This window comes from Carassius auratus, chromosome 10 (assembly GCF_003368295.1).
Source record: "Carassius auratus strain Wakin chromosome 10, ASM336829v1, whole genome shotgun sequence".
NCBI lineage: Eukaryota > Metazoa > Chordata > Actinopteri > Cypriniformes > Cyprinidae > Carassius > Carassius auratus.
The window spans coordinates 15,350,471-15,374,129 of record NC_039252.1 but is presented as its reverse complement, the minus strand read 5'-3'; the positions used below and the strand labels follow the sequence as shown (position 1 = coordinate 15,374,129).

The following is a 23,659-nucleotide window of genomic DNA, read 5'->3' as shown; positions in this document are numbered from 1 at the left end:
CTTTTTTCACGATACTTTGATATATATATATATATATATATATATATATATATATATATATATATGTATATATATAAAATAATTAAAAAAAATATTTTGTACTAGTAGTATAAAAGTAGTATAAAAGTATTTGCTGAATGGTAATTAATTTAATCAGTTCTTGCTAAATACAAGTATTAATTTCTTTAAAGAAATTCAATAAATAAATAAATATCACTGACACCAGATATTTTAACAGTACTGTAATAAAATAATAATAATAACAGAAACTAAAATAATAAAAAATGTCAAATGAAATGTTATGCTTTATATGCTTTATTATATGCTTCAAATGTTTTATTGTAGTTCAAGTATGTAAAAATACTGTTTATTTCTTTTCAGTTTTATATTCGTGCAGAAACTATTTTTTATCCCACTCTTCATTGTGTTCATAATTTTTAAAAACTCAAACATACTAAGATATATTGTTAAAAAGTTGAAGTCATTGAAGTACCCAGCTTTAATAACACGTCAAGCCGACAAAAGAGAAGCTAAGAGAAGCTCAAGATGTACAGACTGACCTGTGTCCTGTGATGGACTGACACTATAGCTGTCGCTTTCTTTGTCCACTGAGCCGGCCACTCGGGGCGTCCCCAGCCTCCAGTCCGTGCTGAGTGTGTGGACGGAGACAGGAGGGTGAGGGCGGTTCAGCGTCCACTGACTGGCATAACGGTTACGGGTGGCAGGGCCAGCTTTAGCTGTACGGCGAGCGGTGGGATCTGGGGATGGTTATGAAACGCTCGGTTAAATAGCATGATCACATATTCACTCTGTTGTTTGAGTGTTAAGAAGTTTCTTTCTTACTCGACAGACTGCTCTTGCTCGTCCCAGGACGGACATCAGAGACGTCCACCAGCGGGCCGGTGGCCTGCGACAGAGACTGATAGTGGACAGAGTGCGTGACGGTGGCCGACTTCTGTTTGGCAGTTTCTCCGAAATCGTTATCGGTCAGTAGCACTGTTGATCTGTCGTCTAACAGGGGAGGGAGCGATGGAACTATTAGAGACCCTAATAGTATCATTCTTTTTCAGATATATGTTTAGGTTTGAATATGGTTCAGTGCAGGCGACTCACCCACTGTTTCCATGGTGTCTCTCTCTTCGATGAGCAGCTGCGCTCGGGGAATGTCGATGTGCATGCGGAGGGTCTGCTGTTGTTTGTTAATGGTATCTGAAGGCCTTGTGTTCTTACTGGAGGAGAACACAAACAAGATGGGGAAAACCTCTCGGCTTGTACAAGGTCAACATGACACGTGAGCCATCAAAGAAGCTTTCGTCTAAATGGTTCCATAAAGAACCTTTAACATCTGAATAACCTTTCGGTTTCACAAAAGGTTCTTCGAGGTGAAAGAAGGTTCTTCAGATTATAAAAAAGGTTTTGATAAAGAATGGTTTCTTTTCTCTGTGGAACACGGAATAAGAATTTAGAAGAACTTCCCAGCTGCAGTTTCTATGTGATGTAAGAATAAAGGGCTGTCAAACTCAAAGGACAAGAGAGTCATCATCAAAGCATCCTAAATCCTTAAAATCTTCTGGAGCACCAGCCTTTTGCGCTTTATTCATCACATAAATCGAATTATTATAGATTCATTTCTCTATAATGTTCTTTAGAACTGTCTGTTATAGTGAATCTGTTCAAACACTGGTTCTATTATATGTCTCAGTAGATCTGCAATATAGTGAAGCGTATGAATCACTTGATGATTTGATTCATTTGTGCATAAGATTCTTTAAAATTGTCTATTAGAATGTATTTATTCACTTATATTGTTAGAATACCTGGAATAAAGTACATCATTATGAACTACTTAGGGATTTTTAATAAAAATGCTTTAATAGAAACACTGATTACACTGTAAGGCTTTATACAATTTATAAATCGTATGAATGACTCGACGACTTTTTAAAAAAAAAGGCTGATGGCACACTTGATGAATGGCATACGAGTCATGAATGACTTTATGAACACAAAATGCTGATAGAGTTTGATTCATTTGTGCATGATATGCTTTGTAAACATCCATTAAAATGAATCTGTTAATGAATCTGACTTATGACTTCTATGATGCTTTTAGTCATTTTAGGAACATTATGCTGTCACTGAATGGAAAGAGCAGCTCAGAGACTATTCAAAATATCTTATTTTCTGTTAAATAGAAGGACATTTCTATTTTGGGGTGCTTTTGCTGTAAAAAAACAAAACAAATCAAAGTGTTTACCTCATAAGCATTTCAGCCAAACTCTTTGCATCTGTGAAAAAAAACAACCCAACAAGCTTTATTAAAATAAACAGGAAATGGAAGTACTATCGAGTCATGAAGAATAAGACTGATATGAGTAAAATCTCAAACTGTGTTTACGCCTACAAATCTACACCTTCTCTTTGAAAACGCTCTAATATCTAAGAGCTGTGAAAAAACCGTCTGACCCCTGAGCCGCTTCAGCCTCTGCTCTCTCCTTCTCCTCCTCAGCACCATCAGCAGGACGAAGAGCAGCACCATTCCCACCAAAATGCAAGAGATCGTCACCATCATCTTCATCCCCTCATTGCCGGGTTTCTTCACCGGGTCCCTCACCGCAGTCTTCACCAGCGGGGAAATGGTACCTTTTCGCAAACACATGTAACATTTAAAAGCGCAAACAGTTCATCTGACATTGACTTTTTTTTTTTTTGAAGATCCGTCAAACTTCGCTTACTGCCGTCGTAGCTCAACGTAGCAAACTTGACACGTTTCTCAGCCAACCCTGCGCTGTTGTGCACCTTCATCTGCAGTTCGTACCAGGTGGCTTGCTGCAGGTCCGGCACGTTGAAGCTCTTTGTGAGAGAGGTGCGCTTCACTTTGGTCCACACGGGGCTTTCCAGAGGACGGTATTCCAGAGTGAAGGAGGTGATTGGACAACCGCCATCATTCCAGCCAATCAGGTTGAGTTTGATGCTTGTTCTGTTAATGTTATGAAAGAGTTCCTGCTCTTTGGAGAACTGTGGCTCTGTGATGGGGGAAGGAGAACAGGAACGCTGTTTGCGATCAATATTTTCAACACCATTATTTGAGAAATAGGATATATACGAAACAAAGTGCACACCTTTCCCATGAGTCTTTGCTTCGATGATCTCACTGATTCGGCCTGGACCAACAGCATTTTGGGCCGTTAGCGTGAACTTGTACCAAGTGCCACAGTTGAGGTTCTCCAGACGGTAGGAACGCTCGCTGGGACTTATAGAAATACTTCCCCACTTCTCACTGTTGTCCTCCGAGTACTGCAGAATATATCCTGCATGGAGAAGTCATTTATAAAAATAAATCTGAAGGATTTTTTACGACTGACTCTCATTTTTCAAGCAATGCGATCGAATCCATTTGTTCAATGCTCTTTATATCCAGCTCATCCACATCAGTTGCTATAGTAATGAGTTTTCTGTCACATCCACAGACTTGCTGTTAGTGTGACAAGGGTGGATGAAGTGTAGACCTTGCTATATTTTATGTTTTCAAACACAGTTGTCACTTTACTGTTTATTTCATTAACTAATGCAATGAAACGCATTTTAAGTTTTGAATTATGACATCATGATATGAGGGATTTTACAGTTTGTCACACCTACATTAGTTATGTAAAATTGGTTTATATTTACATTACCATTCAAACGTTTAGGGGTTGATAAGATGTTTTAATGTTTTGAAAGAAGTCTCTTGTGCTCAGCAAGGATGCATTTATTTAGTTGAAATTACAGTAAAACAGTAATATATTAATGCAATACATATTTTTTTTATTCCTGTGATGCAAAGCTGATTTTTGAATATTACATACACATATAACCATGAAAAGTTCTTTCTTTTCATTTTTTTTTTTTTGAGACAATCCAGTGTACATGTTTACAAATCAAATGCACATATAATCTAATATGATTATTTCTCTGCTTATTCTGAACTAAATGGATACTAAACCAAAGGACCAGATCATCACAAATAAATCTACCATCAGTGCAAAAACTATGATGAAACAGATAGTTCAGATGCTGGATTCTGATTGGATGAGCCACATTCAAAGCTTTATGCCCTGTAATAATGCATTTGTAATAACACACTAATTCAATAATTTAGGGGAAAATATCTGATCTGAATTAGATTTAAACCTGTTTGTACTGGGTTTCTAAAAAATTTAAAAACATATAATAATTTTTTTTTTTATGCCATTCAGGCATCAAAATCAAAAATATATTTGAATAGAATATGCCAAAAATAAAAAGGGTTTTGCTTAAATCATGATCATTTGAAAGACGGATTATTATTATTATTTTTTTTTTTAGTTTAGTATTTTTTCCAGTAAGAAAACAGCTGAAGGTGGAAGCAGCTCACCTCTAATGGAGCTCCCGCCGTTGTCTCCTGGTATCCAGGACACAGTAATGGATGTGGTGGTTGTCTTGGTCACAGTGAGACGAGGCTGGTCAGGGGGGACTGAAGATGATATTTATACAGTGAGAAACATTGCGGAATAACACAAAGGAAATGAAACTGACACATAGAGGACCGTCCTGCCCGCCTCTCACACCTCACCTTGAACCTGGAGGTTCAGAATTATTTCATCCGTTCCCCAGTTATTGCTGGCGACACACGTGTAATACCCAGAATCCTCTGCTTTCACGGTCTTAATGACGAAGCTGCCATTTCCATGGATACTGCGTCTTCCATCGATGACCGCAGGGGCTGGGCTCCCGCTGGCGAGAAACAGTGTGAATCCTCAATGAAGAGGGCAGAGTTTGACATTTCCCAGCATTCCCCAGTGACTGATTCCACTCATAGGTATTCAGATGCTTGTGTTCGCTCTTAATGAAGGGCTAGGTCTGCAATGCGGTGTGTTTTTCACTATAATACGGAGCTGTGGTCATGTTTGTCTTAAATCACGTGCTCATACTCACGTACTGTAAATATGTTTTTGAGAGTGTACGTTCTATACATTCGAGTTATTCTAGTCCCATAAAACAGATTTATTTACCTCTCTTTCAGCCATTTAATGGCAGGAGGCGGGTCTCCGACCGCCCTGCAGGGTAAAACAACATCCCTCATCCATGGCGTTGTAACAGTACCACTGAAGGTGAGGATTTTGGCAGGAGCTGTTTAAAACATAAAAAATTAAACACAACAATTTATTGTTTTATTGATTTAGGAAAGCTGAATACACAATCCTGCTGCATAATTTAGTTGCAAAACACAATTATTGCATATACAGTAACATCATATTTATGCTATTATTCAAAATAAATTAATATTTCTATTTAATAAGGATGCATAAAATTGATCAAGTGACAGTATAGACTTTTATAACTTAGCAAAAGATTCCTCCTTCAACTAAATGATGTTCCTTTAGAGTTTTCATTCATTAAATAATCTTTACAAATTTATTTAAGTGTACTTAAGTCCCTAAATATCTTTTGGGCCCACTGTATGTTTCAGAATATTTTTACACATTTTTTTTTATACACTGGCATATTTTGTATCTTAGACTGCTCATGGCTTATTGTCATGCTCCTCATGGGAAGGCCAACAACATTTCAAAACAAAAGACCCCAGAATGGTTGCTTTACAGAATGTATTCAACTTCAAAATATCCCCCTAAAACCACAGATGAACTGCTTTGCTTCTGAAGAACGAATCGACTCACCTTTGGCCAGAGGTTCCACGGTGATGACATCACTGCTGTTCCCCCGGCCGGCCGCAGTCACCGCCATCACCCAGATACTGTACTTCCTGTTGCGACTGAGATTGTGAACCCGGTGCAGGAATTCATCTGGGGCCACTTCAAACTCACTGACCACCTAAACGAGACCCAAAATAAGAGACTGCTGGTTAGACCTTGTGTCTTCCATCAGTTCCATCAGATGCAAACTTGCGTCAGATGGTTCTCTCATTTTTAAATGGGAGAGAAGAAGCTATTTAAACACCACCTTTATCTCAGTGGCACAGTACTGGCCCTGTGCTAAAATGTTTTGCACTTCCACACGCCGTTTAACACGGTCTAAATAGCCAACCTGATATCTCTCCTGTTAGTACGAGAGCAGTTGGCTGAGTCTTAGGCTTACCGTTGGATACGAGCTGGAACAGAAGACTGTGTATTTCCTAATGATGCCATTCAGCTTCAGCGGAGGGAGCCAAGAAACATACACCACAGAGCTGGAGGCTGCAGCTGCCTTCACCCCGCCGGGCGGACCTGGCACTGCAGGGCAAAGATTCAGGATGTTTGGAGAGGTCTTTACCAACTTTTTTGGCTGACAGATTGGCAAAAAGAAGGACAGAATTTGACAGCAGAAAATCTTTTTTCTGTGAATTTAGTTGGTACATACCATCCTCTTTGGTGCGGATGTAGATCTGGTCGCTGCGTACTCCGTCTCCTGCTCTGGTGAAGGCCAGAACTTGGATACTGTAGTTGGTGTATTTCTCCAGACCCTCCAGCTCCAGCTGGTCCTTCTGGGTAGTGACGTTTCTGATTTCCCCTAGTTCTGTAGAGGCAAAAACAACAAGATTTTAAAATCTCGCTTAAGCTATCAACTCATACAGTAACTGACTGTGCTAACGTCAATATTACTGAGATTTCTAAAATGCAGTGAATACTGATTTTATACAAAGCTTGAAATATAAAATAATAGTCAGAATGACGGTGTCTCCATTTCTTCCTGCTATCTAACATTCCTTTGAAATTCTAGCTGCTGCTGTTGGATGGAAAAGAGCCGCTGTCTCCTGCTCAGTGCTGAATTTTATCCCCGAGTTGCCAGGGCTGAATTCTGCTGCTTCATAATAAGGCAATTTATAAGCAAATAGCTCCTGGAAAGAGCCGGATCGACATAATGTGTGCTGTGAGTTTGTTCTACTGAGCACAAGTTGATCGAGAGCCATAAAGCAGCCAATTAAACAGGTGTGCAGAATGTGTTATGTTGCTCTCTGGTTTGTGTGCTGCCGCGCTGAGTGATCGATTAACTAACCTCAAAAGCTAAATCAGTCATGAGAGGACGCTCAGAAAAAGCCTTATTCAAGTATGCATGCTGGCACAACACTTATGAAAATAGACTATTGCTGAATTGCAAAATGCATGTGATGCAGTGGTGATAGTGTAGTTTGTATTTTTCAGTATGTAGTATGCCAGTATTGGACAGTAAAATGCATATGGGTATTAGAGAGTTCTTGAATAGCTGCATGTATTGATATCAGAGACACGGTTGTGGATAGCATTATCATAAAAAGCTAACTTTAAAATGAAAAGTATATAAAGTTCTATAGTTTGGGATGCAATATTGTCACACTATATAGTACACACTTATAATATATCCTTTCAACTGGGAATTCTTCCTTTAGAATGCCAAATAAACTCAATATTAATATACATAATGCCTATGTAATTCCCAGTTGAAAAGGTATATTCTGCCCCCTAGTGGTCAATGGAAGCAAAATATGTATAATAACAAAAATCACAAACACACCGTAATAATACATATTCATAAATGTAATCGTGTGCATGTGTGTGTGTGTGTGTGTGTGTGCTCTTGTTTTTGTGACATATCAGGACACAACTCTGTATAATGACATGAGTATGACACAGGTATTACAAGGATAGGGTGTCTTATGAGGACATAACCCATGTCCCCATTTTTTCAAAACGCTTATAAATCATACAGAATGAGTTTTTTTTTTTGAGAAAGTAAAAATGCACAAAGTTTCCTGTGAGGGTTAGGGTTAGGGGTAGGGTTGGCGTAGGGCCATAGAATATACAGTTTGTACAGTATAAAAACCATTACACCTATGGGATGTCCCCACTTTTCACAAAAACAGACGAGTGAGTGAGTGTGTGTGTGTGTGTGTGTGTGTGTATATATCTATAAATGAAAATGTATTATTATTAATTTATGATCTATATAATTTAAAACAATTTATCTCTTAAGAGAGAGAGAGATTTTTACATGTAATAATCATATTTAACATAATATAATATATTAACATATTAGTATTTATTATTACTTTCTCTCTCTTTGTGTGTGTATATACATAAATTACTATTTTTTATTATTACTCAAATTTTATATATTGTATGTATGTATATACACACACATACTGTCACGATCTCTAGCTGGAGTGCCCATGAGCTTCAATAGAGGGCACTCCATTCCAGACTTTTGCCACTTCACCCTGGACTCCATTTCCCATAATCCTTTGCCAGGACTCACCATGAATTGCAATCACCTGTGTCTCATCACTTCATCAATCTCACACTATAAAAGTTGCACACATCCACACACACTTGGCTGATTATTGTTTAGCCTGTACCCGGTTCTTAGTATCCCTGTTTCCTTGCTTTCCCGTACATTTTTTGACCTTGGACTGTTATTGATTACTCTTTTTGGGATATTATTTCTTGTACTGGACCCTGCCTGTCTGACCACATTTACAAATAAAGCCTGCATTTGGATCCTTAAGACTGTTGTCATGATGCCTCCTTTGGAACAGAAACCTTTATAGTGTGAGACTGATAAGGTAATGAGAGACAGGTGATTGCAATTGATGGTGAGTCCTGGCAAAGGATTAGGGGAAATAGAGTCCATGTTGAAGTGGCAAGAGTCTGGAATGGAGTGTCCTCTAATGAAGCTCACGGGCACTCCAGCTAGAGATCGTGACACACACTATATATATATTTATTATTAGTAAATATAATTTTTTTTAAACAAAATTCTCTCTCTCTCTCTCCCGCTCTCTCTCTATATATAGAATTACAAATAAATCATTATTTCTCTCTCTCTCTCTCTCTCTCTCTCTCTCTCTTACACACACACACACACACACATATGTATATATATATATATATATATATATATATATATATATATATATATATATATATATATATAGAAATAATTTATTTATATATAATTTATTTATTTCTATGAATATCATATATTAATAAAGATAATATAAATATATAAATAAATCTGCAATCTACAAAATGAAAGTAATGCTATTTCTGGCACAAAACTGCATTGGTCTCTGAGCTGTACCTCCGTCTGGTAGATTGGCCCAGTAGATGATGCGGAAACCCTGTAAAACACCATTGAGAGCTTCCCTGGACAGAGTCTGCCAGGACAAAGAGATGCTTTCAGGGGAAGCAGCGGTGGCCACAACCTTCTCTGGAGCTCTGCTGGGTACTGAGAGCACAAGAGAAATACAGAAAATCATCTCATAAATAGCCTAAATACTCACAGGCTCGGAACATGTACAGAAGGTGTGAAAGAAACTGAAATGGATGAATTAACTTGAATTGGGTTCTTAAGCAGTTGCTGTCAACTTTTCAAGTAGCCACTAGATGGCAGCAAATATTACAAATCTGCTTGGTGCATTTCGTGGTATTTTTGATGATAGGATTTTAAAATAAATGAAGCTCTAAAGACTTCACACTGAGGGGCTAAAATTTGCTGCATCATGTGAATGACTAACAGTGGCTTACCGTCCTCCATTGTTGTGGCCCGGACCTCACTGGAAGCTGGTCCCGGACCAGCACTGTTACTGGCCTGCACCACCACCTCATACTCGGTGAACTTCTTCAGGTTGTTGAGGCTCAGGGACTCGGTCTCTCCCGTGGCCTCCATACTGATGCAGACGAACTGGTGACTGCCGTTGATGGAGTGTTCTCGATGACACACCTGATACCCCCTGATCACGCCATTCTGGAGATGTTTCAGCGGTGCCTGCAGGTGATGAAATGATAGTTTTTAGAAGCAAGACCTCAGTGGGCATGCACTCTTATAAATAAAATTCTTCAAAACTGATGGTTCCATGAAGAACTTTTACCATCCATGGAAGCTTTCCAAAGCACAAATAGTTTTTAGGAAAAATAAATTAAAATACGCTTCACACAAGGAAACAAAAAAGTTATTTTCAGAACTGATCAATGAATGCTTCTGTTTGGGGAACCAAACATGGTTCTTCTTTGGCATTGCTGGCATTTTTTTTAGCCTAATTAAGAATTAACCAATTTAGGGTATATTTGTAGCAATGGCCAAAAAATTTATTATATAGGTCAAAATTATTGATTTTTCGTTTATGCCAAAAAATCATTAGGATATTAAGTAAAGATCATGTTCTATGAAGATATTTTGTAAATTTCCTACCATAAATATATCAAAACTTCATTTTTGATCAGTAATATGCATTGCTAAGAATTCATTTGGACAACTTCAAAGTATTTAGATTTTTTTTGCACCCTCAGATTCCAGATTTGTCTGATTCTAACAAACCATACATCAATGGAATGCTTATTTATTCAGCTTTCAGATGATGTCTAATTTGACACTTAAGACTGGTTTTGTGGCCCAGGGTCACACATAAATATATAATAAATATTTACATATGATATAATATAGTTATAATATAGAATGAGTCGACCTTTAATTGGTATGCGTTTGTTTATATAACACAAAACTTCATACAGTCACAATACCCTGCTCAGCCATACCTTCCATGTAACTTTTATGCTTTGGGAGGTGATGGCTTCCAGTGTGACGTCTTGGGGTGGTCCTTCAGGATCTAGAGTGGTCAAACATATACTCTGTTTAAGCCAGGTCTGATATCTGCCATCATGTTTCTCATAGACAGTGGCCTCAGTAGTTCTCAGCATCTCAATCATGCGCCTGTAATGTCACCCTTGACCTCCAGTCGGCAGTATTGCAACATTATTCCTTCTGTGTGTCAACTAATGGAACAGGAAGTGAAACATATATACATACAGTATATATATATATATATATATATATATATATTTAAACACACACACACATGGCCATTTGTTCTTATAAATAGGAAAGTTACTCAAACACTTCTAAAAGATGGTCCAGTATATTAAATATCAGAAAAAAAGATGTAAGAGTAACATGCACTGAAGAACTGTACATAATAATACCAGGAACATGAATATGACTACTATATAGTACCTGCTTCATCTGTGGTTACTGTGAGCTCATTGCTGGGTTCACTGTCGCCAATGTGGTTCTTGGCGAACATGCGGATGTTGTAGGTGGAGGATGGGTGAAGCTCTATGATGGTGGCCTGGTAAAGGGTGGGAGACACATCTCTGGTCCTGCGAGCTCGTTCCCAGGTTTCTGTTTATGGTTGAGGAGATGGTTGATAACATATCTGGATCTCATGTGACAGCTGATCAGCTTCATTTATAGGTCTATTACAAGGTCTAAGATGATCTATTCATATCTATTCAGCTACTGTTGCTTGTATTGGTTTGGATCATGTACCTGTTTTATTTTTGCACTCGATATCGTAGCCGGTGATGGGACTGTTCCCATCGAATCCCATGGTCCAGCGGAGGGCGATGGTCCTTTCTTTCACCTCACGAATCTCCACTTTAGGAGGCTCTGGTGGCTCTGAGAATTCAACGATACCCTGCTCAGGTTCTCAGAGGCACTGAAACCCTCCCCACACTTTAACAATGGCATTTAAATCAGGAGATTTCCCAAAAGAGTCATTTGAAATGCCCAATAAATCCCCTGAATCTCCAGCCAAGCCCAGGCGATTTTCCGGCTGCTTACCTTGAACTGTTAACTGAAGGATGCCTCTGTCTTCACCATAGGAGTTAATGGCATGACAGGAGAAGAACCCAGAATCCTCTCTCATTGTCGGATAGATCTGAAATCAGAAATATGGTGTGTGATGAGCTACTAGAAAAAAAACATAATACTCTAAGAGACCCTGATCATCACAAACCATTCACATCAAACTTTATTTAAAAAAGTGCAGATACCTGAAGGACCTGCTATGCTTATAATATGAAATTAGTTTGGTAGTCAAATATAAATTAAATATAAAAAAATTATACTGTATATATATATATATATATATATATATATATATATATATATATATATATATATATATATATATATATATATATATATTAAATGATTTCCATTTCAAATAAATGCTGTTCTTTTAAACTTTCTATTTATCAAAGAATTTTGAAAAAAATGTATCACGGTTTCCACATAAATTTGATGCAACTGTTTTCAAAATTTAAAATAAAAAGATATGGATTTTGAGAACCAAATCAGCATGATGAAATGATTTTTTCTGAAGGATCATGTGACACTGAAGACTGGAGTAATTAATGTAACAAATTTCAGTTTAAAATATTTTAAAAGAGTTCTTTTAAATTGTAATAATATTTCATAATGTTACCGCTTTTACTGTATTTTTGATCAAATGATTACAGCCTTGATTTTGCAAAAGCAAAAACAAACAAAACAAAACAAAACAAAAAAACCCACCAACTGCAAATTTCTGAACAGCATGTTCATATTTTGCCATTTATTTATTTATTTATTAGATATAAACAATCTTTAATAAATTAAATATGTAAATAACTATAGAACTATATTATTCTGTATATATATTTTTATTTTTATAATATATAATAATAGTAATATGTAATAAGAAGTACTGTATGTGTACCTTGAAAGACCTGTTAATTCTACTTTCAGAATTTAAACCAACACTATGACATTTTTTAACTAAGTTGGAAAGATCGTTTCATTTTAAGATATGTGCATCAAAGTATCAAAATTGACAATGCACATATCAAATGAAGAATCTGACCTGCAGGGTGGAGACCACCTCGTCGCCGACGTTCTTGACCGTTACCGTGTGCCGCCACATGTCTGGATTGATCATGTGTGACTGCTTCTCCTTCTCCACCTCCTTCTCCCATCTAACCATGATGGGCTTCTCACCATGAGCCTTGCAGCTCATCTCTATCTTCTCTCCTTTCGTTGCCAGTGAGTTGTTGGGATACGATGTTATCATGGCCGGAACTGAGAGAGAGAAAAGCAAAAGCACTGTGAAGACAAATGCCATCACTGTGGATCAAGCCGAACAAGTTTTTCTTATGACATCGACGACTTCTAACTTACATTCGTGCAAATGCCATGTAACACTTTGCAACAGTGAGGATCAGAACACTGTATTTCCCCAGACAAGGTAAATGTTTTACAGCTCTATGGCATTAACAAGATTGAATGTGATGCTTTATGCAGAGGAACAGTTTTTACTCTGTTCTCTCTCTCTCTCTCTCTCTCTCTCTCACACACATACACACACACACACACTCATGTCCCGGTTCCTCACAGGCATTCATTGGGGGAGCGGAGCACCAGGCGGGTACGTGGGAGCGCCGGTACAGCGTGTGATGTGATTGAGTGTGTCATGTTGAAAGTCCTGACCGTTTACATGTCATCTCTTATTCACTCCAGCAATTCTCAGCTCAGCAGCAACAAAAAAGAAGAAGATGAAAAAAAAAAAAAAAAAAGAATCCATGGCTGAATTAAAAATAAAAATTTCTGATTTAAAAAAAAGTATTTTTAAATATTAAAACCACCTTTTTTATGAAATTTTGTAAAACAAAAATATTTTTTTCACATTGTGTTAAGCAACTTTACCCAAGCGCTGCATGTTTAAAAAGCGGGAAAATACATTTCTAAGAAATATTCCCAATTTTCCCAATCAGTAGCTAATACAAGAGAGACAAAAAAAAAGAAAAAAAGCCAACACCAGTTACTGTTGATTAAAACTAAAAATATTTGTCATTTATTTGTCATTAAATTAAATATATTTTGCTCATGAAGGCTGTAATGAACAGTAATATTGTAAAATATTAAAATATAAAACAAGTTTTCCATTTTACTATACTGTTAAATATAATTTATTCATGTGAATTCCATTTTCATCAGCCATTACTCCAGTCTTCAGTGTCATTAAATCCTTCAGAAATAATTCAGACTTTTTTATCAATGCTTATTTATTAACAATGTTTTTTTTTGTTTTTTTGGAACCCATGATACTCTTTTCAGAATTCTTTGAGAAATAAAAAGTTCAAAAGAACAGCAATATTCACTTTACTACCACTTTTTTGTTCAATGTAAAACATCCTGCTGAATAAAAGTATTTATTTTTTTAAATTCAAAATAAATAAAAATAAATAAATGAACCTGATCCCAAACTTTTGAATGGCAGTATATGTATAAATAAATAAAGATATACTGAATACAATGATTAACATACATTTTTAGCATTACTTTACTAAAAATGAGCAAATTAGCATAATTTAATTATTATCAGTATGATTAATACAATTATTTCAAAAGATGAACTTGAAAAACGCATCATCACGTACTGTAAGCCGTCACTGAGCACTGGCTAACGCTAGCCCTTTATGTCTGGCCTCTTAGCAATCCTAGCGTTTCATTTAAACACTGAGAACAGCGGATGTGCGAAGTCTCTTAAAAAGACTACACTTGATCAGAAGGTAAAAATGAAGCGGTACAGTCCCCCGCTAAAAGACGCAGGCAGCCTAAACTGGCATCCTATTTCTTATCCCAACCGAGCGCTCGCTCTTTATGTGATTATCCAGAATAAAACACTAAAGAGGGAAGTAGTCTCTGTGTTGGAGGGGCAGCTGTATCTTCCCCCAGGCTGCGAGCTGTCTTCATCATGACTGCATAATTGCTGTGTTGATGTATTTCTTTAATATCCAGCTGAATTATAAGCAGCAGTTGGACTGAAAGGGAAGGTGCTAATTCCTCTCCTGAGATGCAGACAGAAGAACTGTGTGTTGCTGGGCAGGAACTTGCTCTCCGGCTGTAGGAGTGATTTACGTCTCTTCTGAATCCTCTCTGATTGATTCAGGCTCATTTTACTTGTTCATTTAGGGGCCGTAAATGGACAGAAATGAGCCGTGTTAGGCTGCTTTGTGCGCTTGAGCCACAGCATTCATTTATTTTTGCTTGTGTCACGAATGCACACATCTACACATGGTCTCTCAGGGTAGCAGTTTTATTCCCGGCTCTATCAGGGGCAGAAGAAGAGAGATTCACTCATCCTGAGAGACAAACGGAGATGATAAACTGGTAGATTCGGTATTATTTACCTGAGAGGAAAAATTAATTTCTGATCACTGCATAACTTCTGTTCACTTCAATCAAGGCAAACTGTATTAGAGTATATTTAAAGGTTCACGTGTACATTAAAACACTACATTATACCTGCCAAAATGAACGTGTTTAACGTATTTAATACAATTATTTGATCCAAATTGACATTTAACCATTTCTTTTTGCTCTGTGTGATTTCTAATGTTCATATTCCACACACACCCGATCCGGATTCTTGTCTATCCTACAAGAGGTGAAAGGTCACAGCACATTTCTCAAATCTAGGGACTGTCTAGCAAGCGTAAAATCACTTGCAGTCTATCTTTGACCAAATGTAATTAAGGAAGCTCAATGATCATCGCTTGCACTTGTGAAACACACTACTGAAGGAACTAACGTTAATGAGGACAACACCGCATGACATCTGCCGCATCAATCTTTGTGACAAATTAGTTTGTGTTCCTCCGTTAAGATAAACGGAATGCATCAGAACTGATTGCACATTTTGAAAGAAAATTTTTTTTTTTTTTAAATAATACAGATGATGCATTCAGATTTTATTACACATACAACTAGACAGACATGTAAAACACACACACACACACACACACACACATATATATATATATATATATATTATTTAATTCTAAAATTATCTATCTATCTATCTATCTAAACACAGAGGTGATTTTTCAGATGTGTCATTGACAGGTTTAGCTGAGTGAGATGCAGTGGGAGTCTGTGGTCTCTGGTTTATATCCAGCCCGCAGGGAATCCTGGCTGCTATCCTCACCCCCTCCATCCCTCCATCCCTCCCTCCCATGAGAGCCCATGCCTGCATCTCCCTTTCACCTGGACACGTTACCATGCCAACCAGCTCCGGCCTGCCTGCTCTCCCCCAGCTGTAAGAGGGTGCTGTCAGGAGGACAAGAATAGAACAAACATCCAGAATTGATTTTCAGAGGAGAGCAGTTACGAGCCTGCATGTTTGTATCGTGGATCCGAGCTGAATGTCTTTCTCTGGGAGGATGATGATGATGCTGGTAATCTTGTGCTTTTTCAGGATAAGGAACAAATAGGGAAAAGGATTGTGTTTGTTTAACGTCTTGATGTGTATAAGGCTGGAGAGGCTGTCAAACTAATCAGTCTAATTAGGTCACGAGGGGTCAAAATTGACAGTTTGCTTTGCACAGCTTTATGACATTTGACCCCAAACTATCAATCCACACATAAATCTGTGAATCGGAGACACGTTTGCCGCATGTTGGGTGCAGATGCAGGGATATGATCCAGTTTCCCCTATACAGAAAAAAAGTATCTAAAGAAAAAATAGGGCAGAGAGGAGCTAACCATTTCTTTTTAGTAATTTTTTCTCTCTTTTTTTTTTTAAACAAATTAATATATAAAGTTGTTCCTTAAAGTAAAAAAAAAAAAAAAAAAAAAAAAAAAAAAAAATTTACCTTCAGTGACATGCACTGACTGTTACAATGGAATTTGCCATTTAATTTATAAAACACAAAACAACTCATAAAACAGCAACAATAAAAATACAAATACAAATAAAAACTGCAAATATAAAATAATTAAAAAATCTATGTATCAAACTATTGTTTTGTTACAAAATATAATTTTTATATTAATTTATAAAATAATGTATGTATACATACACACACACACACACATGCATACACACATACAAAAGAGCAATATTACTCTTTTTATGTTTGATCAAATAAATGTAGCCTTGGTATATCCACCATGCGCCTGGCTTGCGGTTTCATCCACTTCCAGCTATTTAAGCTGCATAAAACAGCTTGATATTTCAAACTGGTGTGTCTTACCATATTATTTCAATGTATTATTGTTATTTCCCTACAGCAGCTAATGAACCAGAAGTTTTGCACACTTCTCGCAGATGCATCGCGAATGAAATGTTTCTCTGATGACACTTTTTATAATAACAGTAATAACAGTAAAATGGTAATCCATCAATTCTATTTGGTAAAGGCATTAATCCTTGGAAGACATGCAATATAAACTTCTGTATTGTTGTTTAGTCGTAGTGCATGCAGGATGTGACGGTCGCTCCTGATGTTTTTTAAAACCCGGCGCTCCCATTGAGAACAACTGAAAAAATACACTAGGTTTGGGGAAAAACGCTTGGTGGACACATGGCCTTACTGTGTTAACTACATTTTATATATTTAATATTTATGTATATATGAAAAATATAGAAACTGTGACAGCTTGTCGCAACATGACAAAATGATTATGTTTCTCATTTGCATAATTTCTTGGCCTTATAATGCTACAAATGAAGCCAGAACGAGTCTATGTGGAGACAGAGTTGTCCTGCAGTGTAATGTCTCTCCTGTCTCAGTCTCATAGCGGCTCCTGGCTCCCTGCAGGGTTTCTGAGGGCACCCATCATCCCCTATCACATCAGTGCTCAGGGCCGTGTGTGCGGGATGTAGGCCAAGACCCTCCGCCTCACTGGGCCGGCAGGCAGATTACACGCATGTGTACAGCAGCTCCTGCCCCACGATGCACCGGGGTAAACAGTGAGCTGACTGGTTAAGTGGCTGTGTTCACCGCAGCCTGATATCCTCCTTTACTGCACCATTGGGCATTGCGTGGAGGATGAGCCGCATCATGACGCTGAAAATGGAAAAACGCGTGGCCAATCAGGGCGAAAGATGGGAGGGATCATGGTAAAACATCCACTGACGTGATGTTCAATTATGTCTTGTTATATAGAGAGTTTCATGGGATTATAGTTTTTTTATCAGTAGAATTTCCTGAATATTGAACTGTGCGATCAATCAAACAGCAACAAGTCAGGTTTTGTTCATACAATCTAAGTAGCATATACTAAGACCATATTGCTATAACTATTCCTTTAGTATATAGTATGTATATACTGTAAACACAGTTAAATAAGAGAGATTCACATGCAAATCTTTCAAAATCAACTCTTAAGTATGAACTTCCGTTAAGAAGTTAATCTCTTAATTCTGAAAAACAAACTCAAACCTGTGTATGTTTTTCCTAGCAAATAGATTAAAGTAATACATTTTGAGTAATGCATTTAACAATTTTTTTGTGTTTTCTTCCAGAAGGGTAGAATTCTCTCCTTCGGTTCTGTGGCCAGGGGAACACGACCTGAACTCTCAGCGCTGATCACGGCTGATCTCAATGAGGAGCTCGTTTGCGGTAAACTGGAGAGTTCACAGTGGACTCTGAAACAAACCTCTCAGGGAGACTCGAGTTACACGAGCGAGCCGCAACAACAGAGCCGTGCCTCCGGGAGCAGATCTCTCCCCACAAACACAACACAGTATTTCACCTCTCAGCCTGATCGACTCTAGGAGAACACAGTTTTGAGTGTGTTGTTACACGACATGAGAAGGAGAGCGGCAGAGAGAACAGAGACAGAAAGAGCGAGGGAGGGAGGAAGGAAAGCAAAGAGGATGAAGAAGAGGCTGCATTGGACACAGAGAGCGGCTCTGCAGGGAAGCTCCTGCTGCGTACTGATAAGAGCAGGGTGTGAAAATAAGCCTCTCTAACATCACACTCTGATCAAATGAGAACACAGCCACTGCCGCATGCATAGGCAGACAGGGAGTAGTCAGATAACCCCACATTAAAACAGTTCATTTAGCTGTTGTGTCACACACTGTAGAAAACGCTGTTTAATCCAGCCTGATCTCACAATCAAAACGTACATATTTAGATGTAAATTAAAACTGTCCAATACTTATTTGCCTTTACGTATTTACAGTGTCATTTACGTATTATCTGGACGTAATTACAGGTTCGATACGTATCGAAATTTACGTAAAAACAACCTCAAATACGTACAGATAGAACGTGTTCTCTGACCAGTCAGTAATCCATCGAAATTTGCTCATTAAGATGCTAATGCGTATCTGATTATTTTTTTTACATTTATGTATATTTTCCATTTTTATAATTATTTTTTGATAATTGTAAGATCCCTATACCTCACCCGAACCTAAACCTACCCATTTTATACATAATGTATAAAACATAATAAAAAACAATTTTAGTAAAAATATAACATTAAAACGTTATTTTGAGCCACTAACGTTAATCTTACACCTAACCCTAAACCTACCCATAACCATTTCTTAAAGCTACATAACGTTACTGTTATAAATAAACAAATAACAGACAAACAAACATAACGTTAATCATTTATTTGTTGCGAAAAAATATCCAAAGTGGTACCAAAAGTTGTTCAAATGATAATGAATTCCAGTCGCAGTCCTCTCTGGAGGTAATAGTTTTTATAGGGTAACGTTACAGAGCAGAATTTAATTTATTAATCTGTTAAATTATGAATCTGTCTTCTCTCCGTGAAGGCGCACTGGCGCAGTACCATAGACAGTAAAAGAAATGGACACAGCGACCCCATTGGAACTCAACTGAGACAACTGAAGCCCATTTTTAGCGTTTTTTTAGCACTTCCGTTTCTGACGCGCAGACTCAAACTAAGCTTGACGACGTCAGCAACTTGTCTGCCAGATGTAAATCTTCTAGTAGCTGTGCGTGAAAACTGCCATCATTAATCTTGCAGAGACGGCGAGCTTGAGCGGGGAGTTCTTTGGCGTGACTGAGCAGGAGTAAGTATTCTGATTAATTATTTTGTATAGTATTTTAAAATGTAACGCCAGTACGCCATATTAAGTTAATTGCCTGCGAGCTTCTCCTCCTGTCTGTACGGTAATGCGACAGAGAGTCAAGTGTTTATGACGCAATCGTTAGCCTATTTTTTACAAAAACTGTTTCTACGGCGCAATAATGTAACATAGAAGGTAATGGAGCCCTTTATACATTTTCGTGTATCTTTAGAAATAAATAATGGACAAACGGAGTCTTTAAACGCCTCAGATGTAAAGTTATTCGCTGTCAAAGTGACGCCAAAATGAATGGGAGTCAATGGGAATGCTAACGCAAGTGAAGTTCTGCTACAAGATGGCAGCACGCAGCCGACTTCAAGTTCCGGTCGACTTCCTTGCCGCCTGCGCAGTACTGAATTCAAATGTCTATAAACTGAAACACGACATGTCGCAATCTGAGACGAATTATGTGAGAACCAATGAGAGTTCGATATCAGTGCCGTAAACCTTGTCGTAACGTTCCTGTGGCGCACTGGCGCTATTTTCAAATTCGTTTGTTTTTGTGTATTTATGGTTTGCAGCATGCAAAGAAATGTAATTCCTATTAAGTAGATGAGTAAACTGCTTTTTTTGACAATTAAATACCACAGATTTAAATCATTAAGGCCACGATTTTAATATCAATACATGGGAATTCATTTACATTTAAAAAAACACTTTACGTTAGATTATTTACGTTTTTTTAGCTGCTAACATGTAAGTATTTGTACGTTTTACTGCTATAAATACGTCTAAGTTGTACGTTTTTATATGCATGAAAACGTAAGTAAATGTACGTGTGGTAGAACCACATTTAACGTAAAAATACACACGTATTCTCATGAGATCATGTTGTTTAATCAGATGGTTTTCAGCATTTATTTGAGTCACACAATAAGATGCAAAGATTTTAATACATTTTAAACGAACATACTTAAAGTCAACATTAAATCGATGTTGACCCAGTTTACCTGGATTATAATATATACCCAGTTATATACCCTTTTATTATAATAAAACTTAAAAAAAATATATAAATCTTTAAATATTTATGCGTTTTATATTTTATTTTGCATTTCATATTTTATAAACAAACAAACAAATACACTACTGCACAAAAATTTGAGGTAATATAATATAATATACTATAAGAATTTGGGATCAATAATAATTATAAAAAATAAATATGTAGTGTAATAATATAATGTTACAGATTATTTACATTTCAAATAAATGCTGTTCTTTTCTTCTTTTGAAATGCATCATGATTTCCACAGTAATATTAAGCAGCACAGCTGTTTTCAACATTAATGACAATAAATGTTTCTTGAGCAAGTCATCATATTAAAATGATTTCTGAAGGATCATGTGAGACTGAAGACTGGAGTGATGATGCAGAAAATTCATCTTTGCATCACAGGAATAAACTACATTTTAATACAAAATCTAAACAAATAAATTAGCAAATAAATAAAACAAATTTTTAAACTGTACAATTTTATAATATTGTTTCTTGTCACAAATGCAGCCTTGAAAGGAGACTTTTCAAAAACAAACCGAAAATCTTTCTGACACCAAACATTTGAACAGAATAAAAACTACAATAGTTACTACAATAAACATGATTAATTATTAGTGCTCGAGTCTCGATTAAACTGAATTCAAAATAAATAAATAAAAATGTTGTAAAATGGATGTAAGATAAAAAAAAAAACACCACTTTTCCTATTTGTGTTCCTATCATCTTCTTTGGAGAGTTTGTAATTGAATACCTCTTACACAAGCATCATGAAGAAGAATTTGATGAAATTATAGTCTGAGGTAATCTCTACTGCTCTCTCTCTCTCTCTCTCTCCCTGTGTGTTTATACTGTATGTGTGTGGTAACTGAGTGTAACAGAGAGTGGGTGGAAACAGAGACATGCACACACACACATTAAGAACACTGAAAGCACACGCTTTTCCACATGTCAGCTCCTACTGGAGTTCACAGTGTAATGAGGGGGAAAAAGGTTTTTGGCTACTCGTGGATAAACACCCACACGCGTCTGAGGCAGACAAAGAGACTCCACTGCAGAAACCTTCTCACCTGACACAATCCACTCTTGTTTAATCGTAATATTGACAAGAATGTTGCAAAAAATGGATCAATGGATGGTTTTGCAAGTGGATCAAGAGTGGCAATAACCAGAAGGTTGTTGGTTCGAGTCCCACGCATTACACTCACTGCAAACTTTCTCCACTGTGGCCTTAAAGGTGCTGTATGTAAGTTTTTGACTCTACTAAAGAATAAAAATACCATAATATGTTTGCAGATATTTAAGAAACATGCTAAGTTAACATGTTTATCTGAAAATCAATGTTACAGTCAGTTATTCAGAAAAAGTGCATTCCGGGCCGTAATGTCGGTCTCTGTTTGGTTTGTGAAACCCGCCCACGTCCAGTTTACCCAACTGGATTTCAGCACCCTGGGTTGTAATTTCATTCTGTAGTTGGCTCATTCCTGTTGGTGTCGCCAATCTGGCAACCTGTGTGTCTGTCAAGTCTGAGGAGGAGGGGCCGGGTGAAAAAAAACCCTCTCCAATATTTTGACTGCATTACCTAATTCAACCACTTGGTGTCAATCCTACATACAGCACCTTTAAGTAACATCCAATCTTGTATCAGGTGCAATTGACAAAAGTGTCTCACCAGCAGTGTTGTGGGTAACGCGTTACAAAGTAACGCGTTAGAGTACTCTAATTACTTTTTTCCGGAAATGTGTAACTTAACGCGTTAGTTTCGTGCGGAAGTAATCAGTAACTTCGTTATTTTTTAAAAAAAGTAATCCGTTATTTTAAGGAAAGGAAAATCCCGACTGCAGCCTGCTTTTTGTCAGACAGTAGTCCTATGTCTACTGTGCCACCTGCGGATGTACAGTATCAGCGGAGCCGAAACTCTGTGATCGTAAAGTCAATGGCTGTGATGCGTCTGTGCCCTGCGCCTGACCCTGTGTATGTGTGTGGGGCTTTTTTTTTCGAACTCCCGGCAAGATAGCAGAGAGGACAGCGTTTGGTTTATGGAAGTACGCACATTATTTTCAATTTGTCAACGAAAAAGAAAAGAACATAACGGTAAAATGCACACTTTGCTTTGGTGAAAAGCTTCTGTCGACCGCCAAAAATTCTACCTCAAATTTAACGCTACGTTTTAATCACTACTTTGAAGAGTAAATGTAAGAGGACTGTGTTAAAGCGAATTTAGGCTTGTGACTGTGAGTGACACTTTAATAATAATTAGTTCGGCTATTAAGCGATCTGTCATTTGCCTGTGTGGCAGTGAAGGATTTAATTCGGTTTGTTATCATTTTTGTTTGACAGGCAGCTATTAATTTCTGTTAGATCATTGGCTGGCTGGTTGTTCATCATTTCTAAATGGATTTAAATCTGCAAGCCTGTTTAAGGTTGTGTTTACAAGTAAGCATACTTGTACTTTGATAACTGCATTATTTAAAGTTAAAGAAAAATCAGGAGTTATCTTGTGGTGCTCATAATATACAGTAGCCTAGGCTACCCGGGCTGGGTAGGTGCGAATTTTGATTAATAATATGTTCTGTGAAAATAAATAAATAAAACGCCATGTGGAATAGCCGATTGCTGACCGTCTTTCCTGTTATTGTTATCCTGCAGTGTTAATTTAGTCGGATGACTGACGTTATTCATTGTCGGGAGTCACGACTTCTAGGTGCATTTAAAGGGGCCAGGGGCTATGTCTGTCGTGTGTCGTGTGTGAGCCGCTGCGAACTGCTTTTAATTTTTGGTAACGCATGAGTACTCTAACGCGTTACTTTTATGAATAGGTAACGCTGTATCATAACTGATTACTTTTAATTGATGGTAACGTTGTAACCTAACTAACTACTTTCCAAAGTAACTATACCCAACACTGCTCACCAGCTATATACCTCTTAAAAGACACCTACATATTCATGTAC

The 23,659-nt window shown here is 37.3% G+C and overlaps 1 protein-coding gene and 1 long non-coding RNA gene across 3 annotated transcripts in view; one reads left to right on the top strand and one right to left on the bottom strand.

Moving 5' to 3' along the window:
• dscama (Down syndrome cell adhesion molecule a) overlaps positions 1–23,659 on the bottom strand; it is an 85,595-nt gene that overhangs the window by 3,378 nt on the left and 58,558 nt on the right. The window contains exons 14-33 of one of the 2 annotated variants that reach the window (XM_026273994.1): positions 12,677–12,891; positions 11,614–11,710; positions 11,320–11,448; positions 11,005–11,172; positions 10,530–10,600; positions 9,522–9,762; positions 9,076–9,222; positions 6,379–6,534; positions 6,118–6,251; positions 5,700–5,853; positions 5,034–5,151; positions 4,595–4,755; positions 4,397–4,495; positions 3,123–3,311; positions 2,736–3,026; positions 2,467–2,643; positions 2,258–2,288; positions 1,114–1,229; positions 844–1,035; positions 561–758 (exon numbers count right to left, since the gene is read on the bottom strand). In XM_026273994.1, coding sequence (XP_026129779.1) covers positions 561–758; positions 844–1,035; positions 1,114–1,229; positions 2,258–2,288; positions 2,467–2,643; positions 2,736–3,026; positions 3,123–3,311; positions 4,397–4,495; positions 4,595–4,755; positions 5,034–5,151; positions 5,700–5,853; positions 6,118–6,251; positions 6,379–6,534; positions 9,076–9,222; positions 9,522–9,762; positions 10,530–10,600; positions 11,005–11,172; positions 11,320–11,448; positions 11,614–11,710; positions 12,677–12,891 — 3,084 coding nt within the window. The remainder of the gene's footprint in view (positions 1–560; positions 759–843; positions 1,036–1,113; positions 1,230–2,257; positions 2,289–2,466; positions 2,644–2,735; positions 3,027–3,122; positions 3,312–4,396; positions 4,496–4,594; positions 4,756–5,033; positions 5,152–5,699; positions 5,854–6,117; positions 6,252–6,378; positions 6,535–9,075; positions 9,223–9,521; positions 9,763–10,529; positions 10,601–11,004; positions 11,173–11,319; positions 11,449–11,613; positions 11,711–12,676; positions 12,892–23,659) is intronic. The other variant, XM_026273995.1, reaches the window with a different exon arrangement.
• Positions 848–2,083, top strand: LOC113110017 (uncharacterized). The gene is made up of 2 exons (XR_003293038.1): positions 848–986; positions 1,071–2,083. It is a non-coding gene; the product is annotated as an uncharacterized LOC113110017 (long non-coding RNA).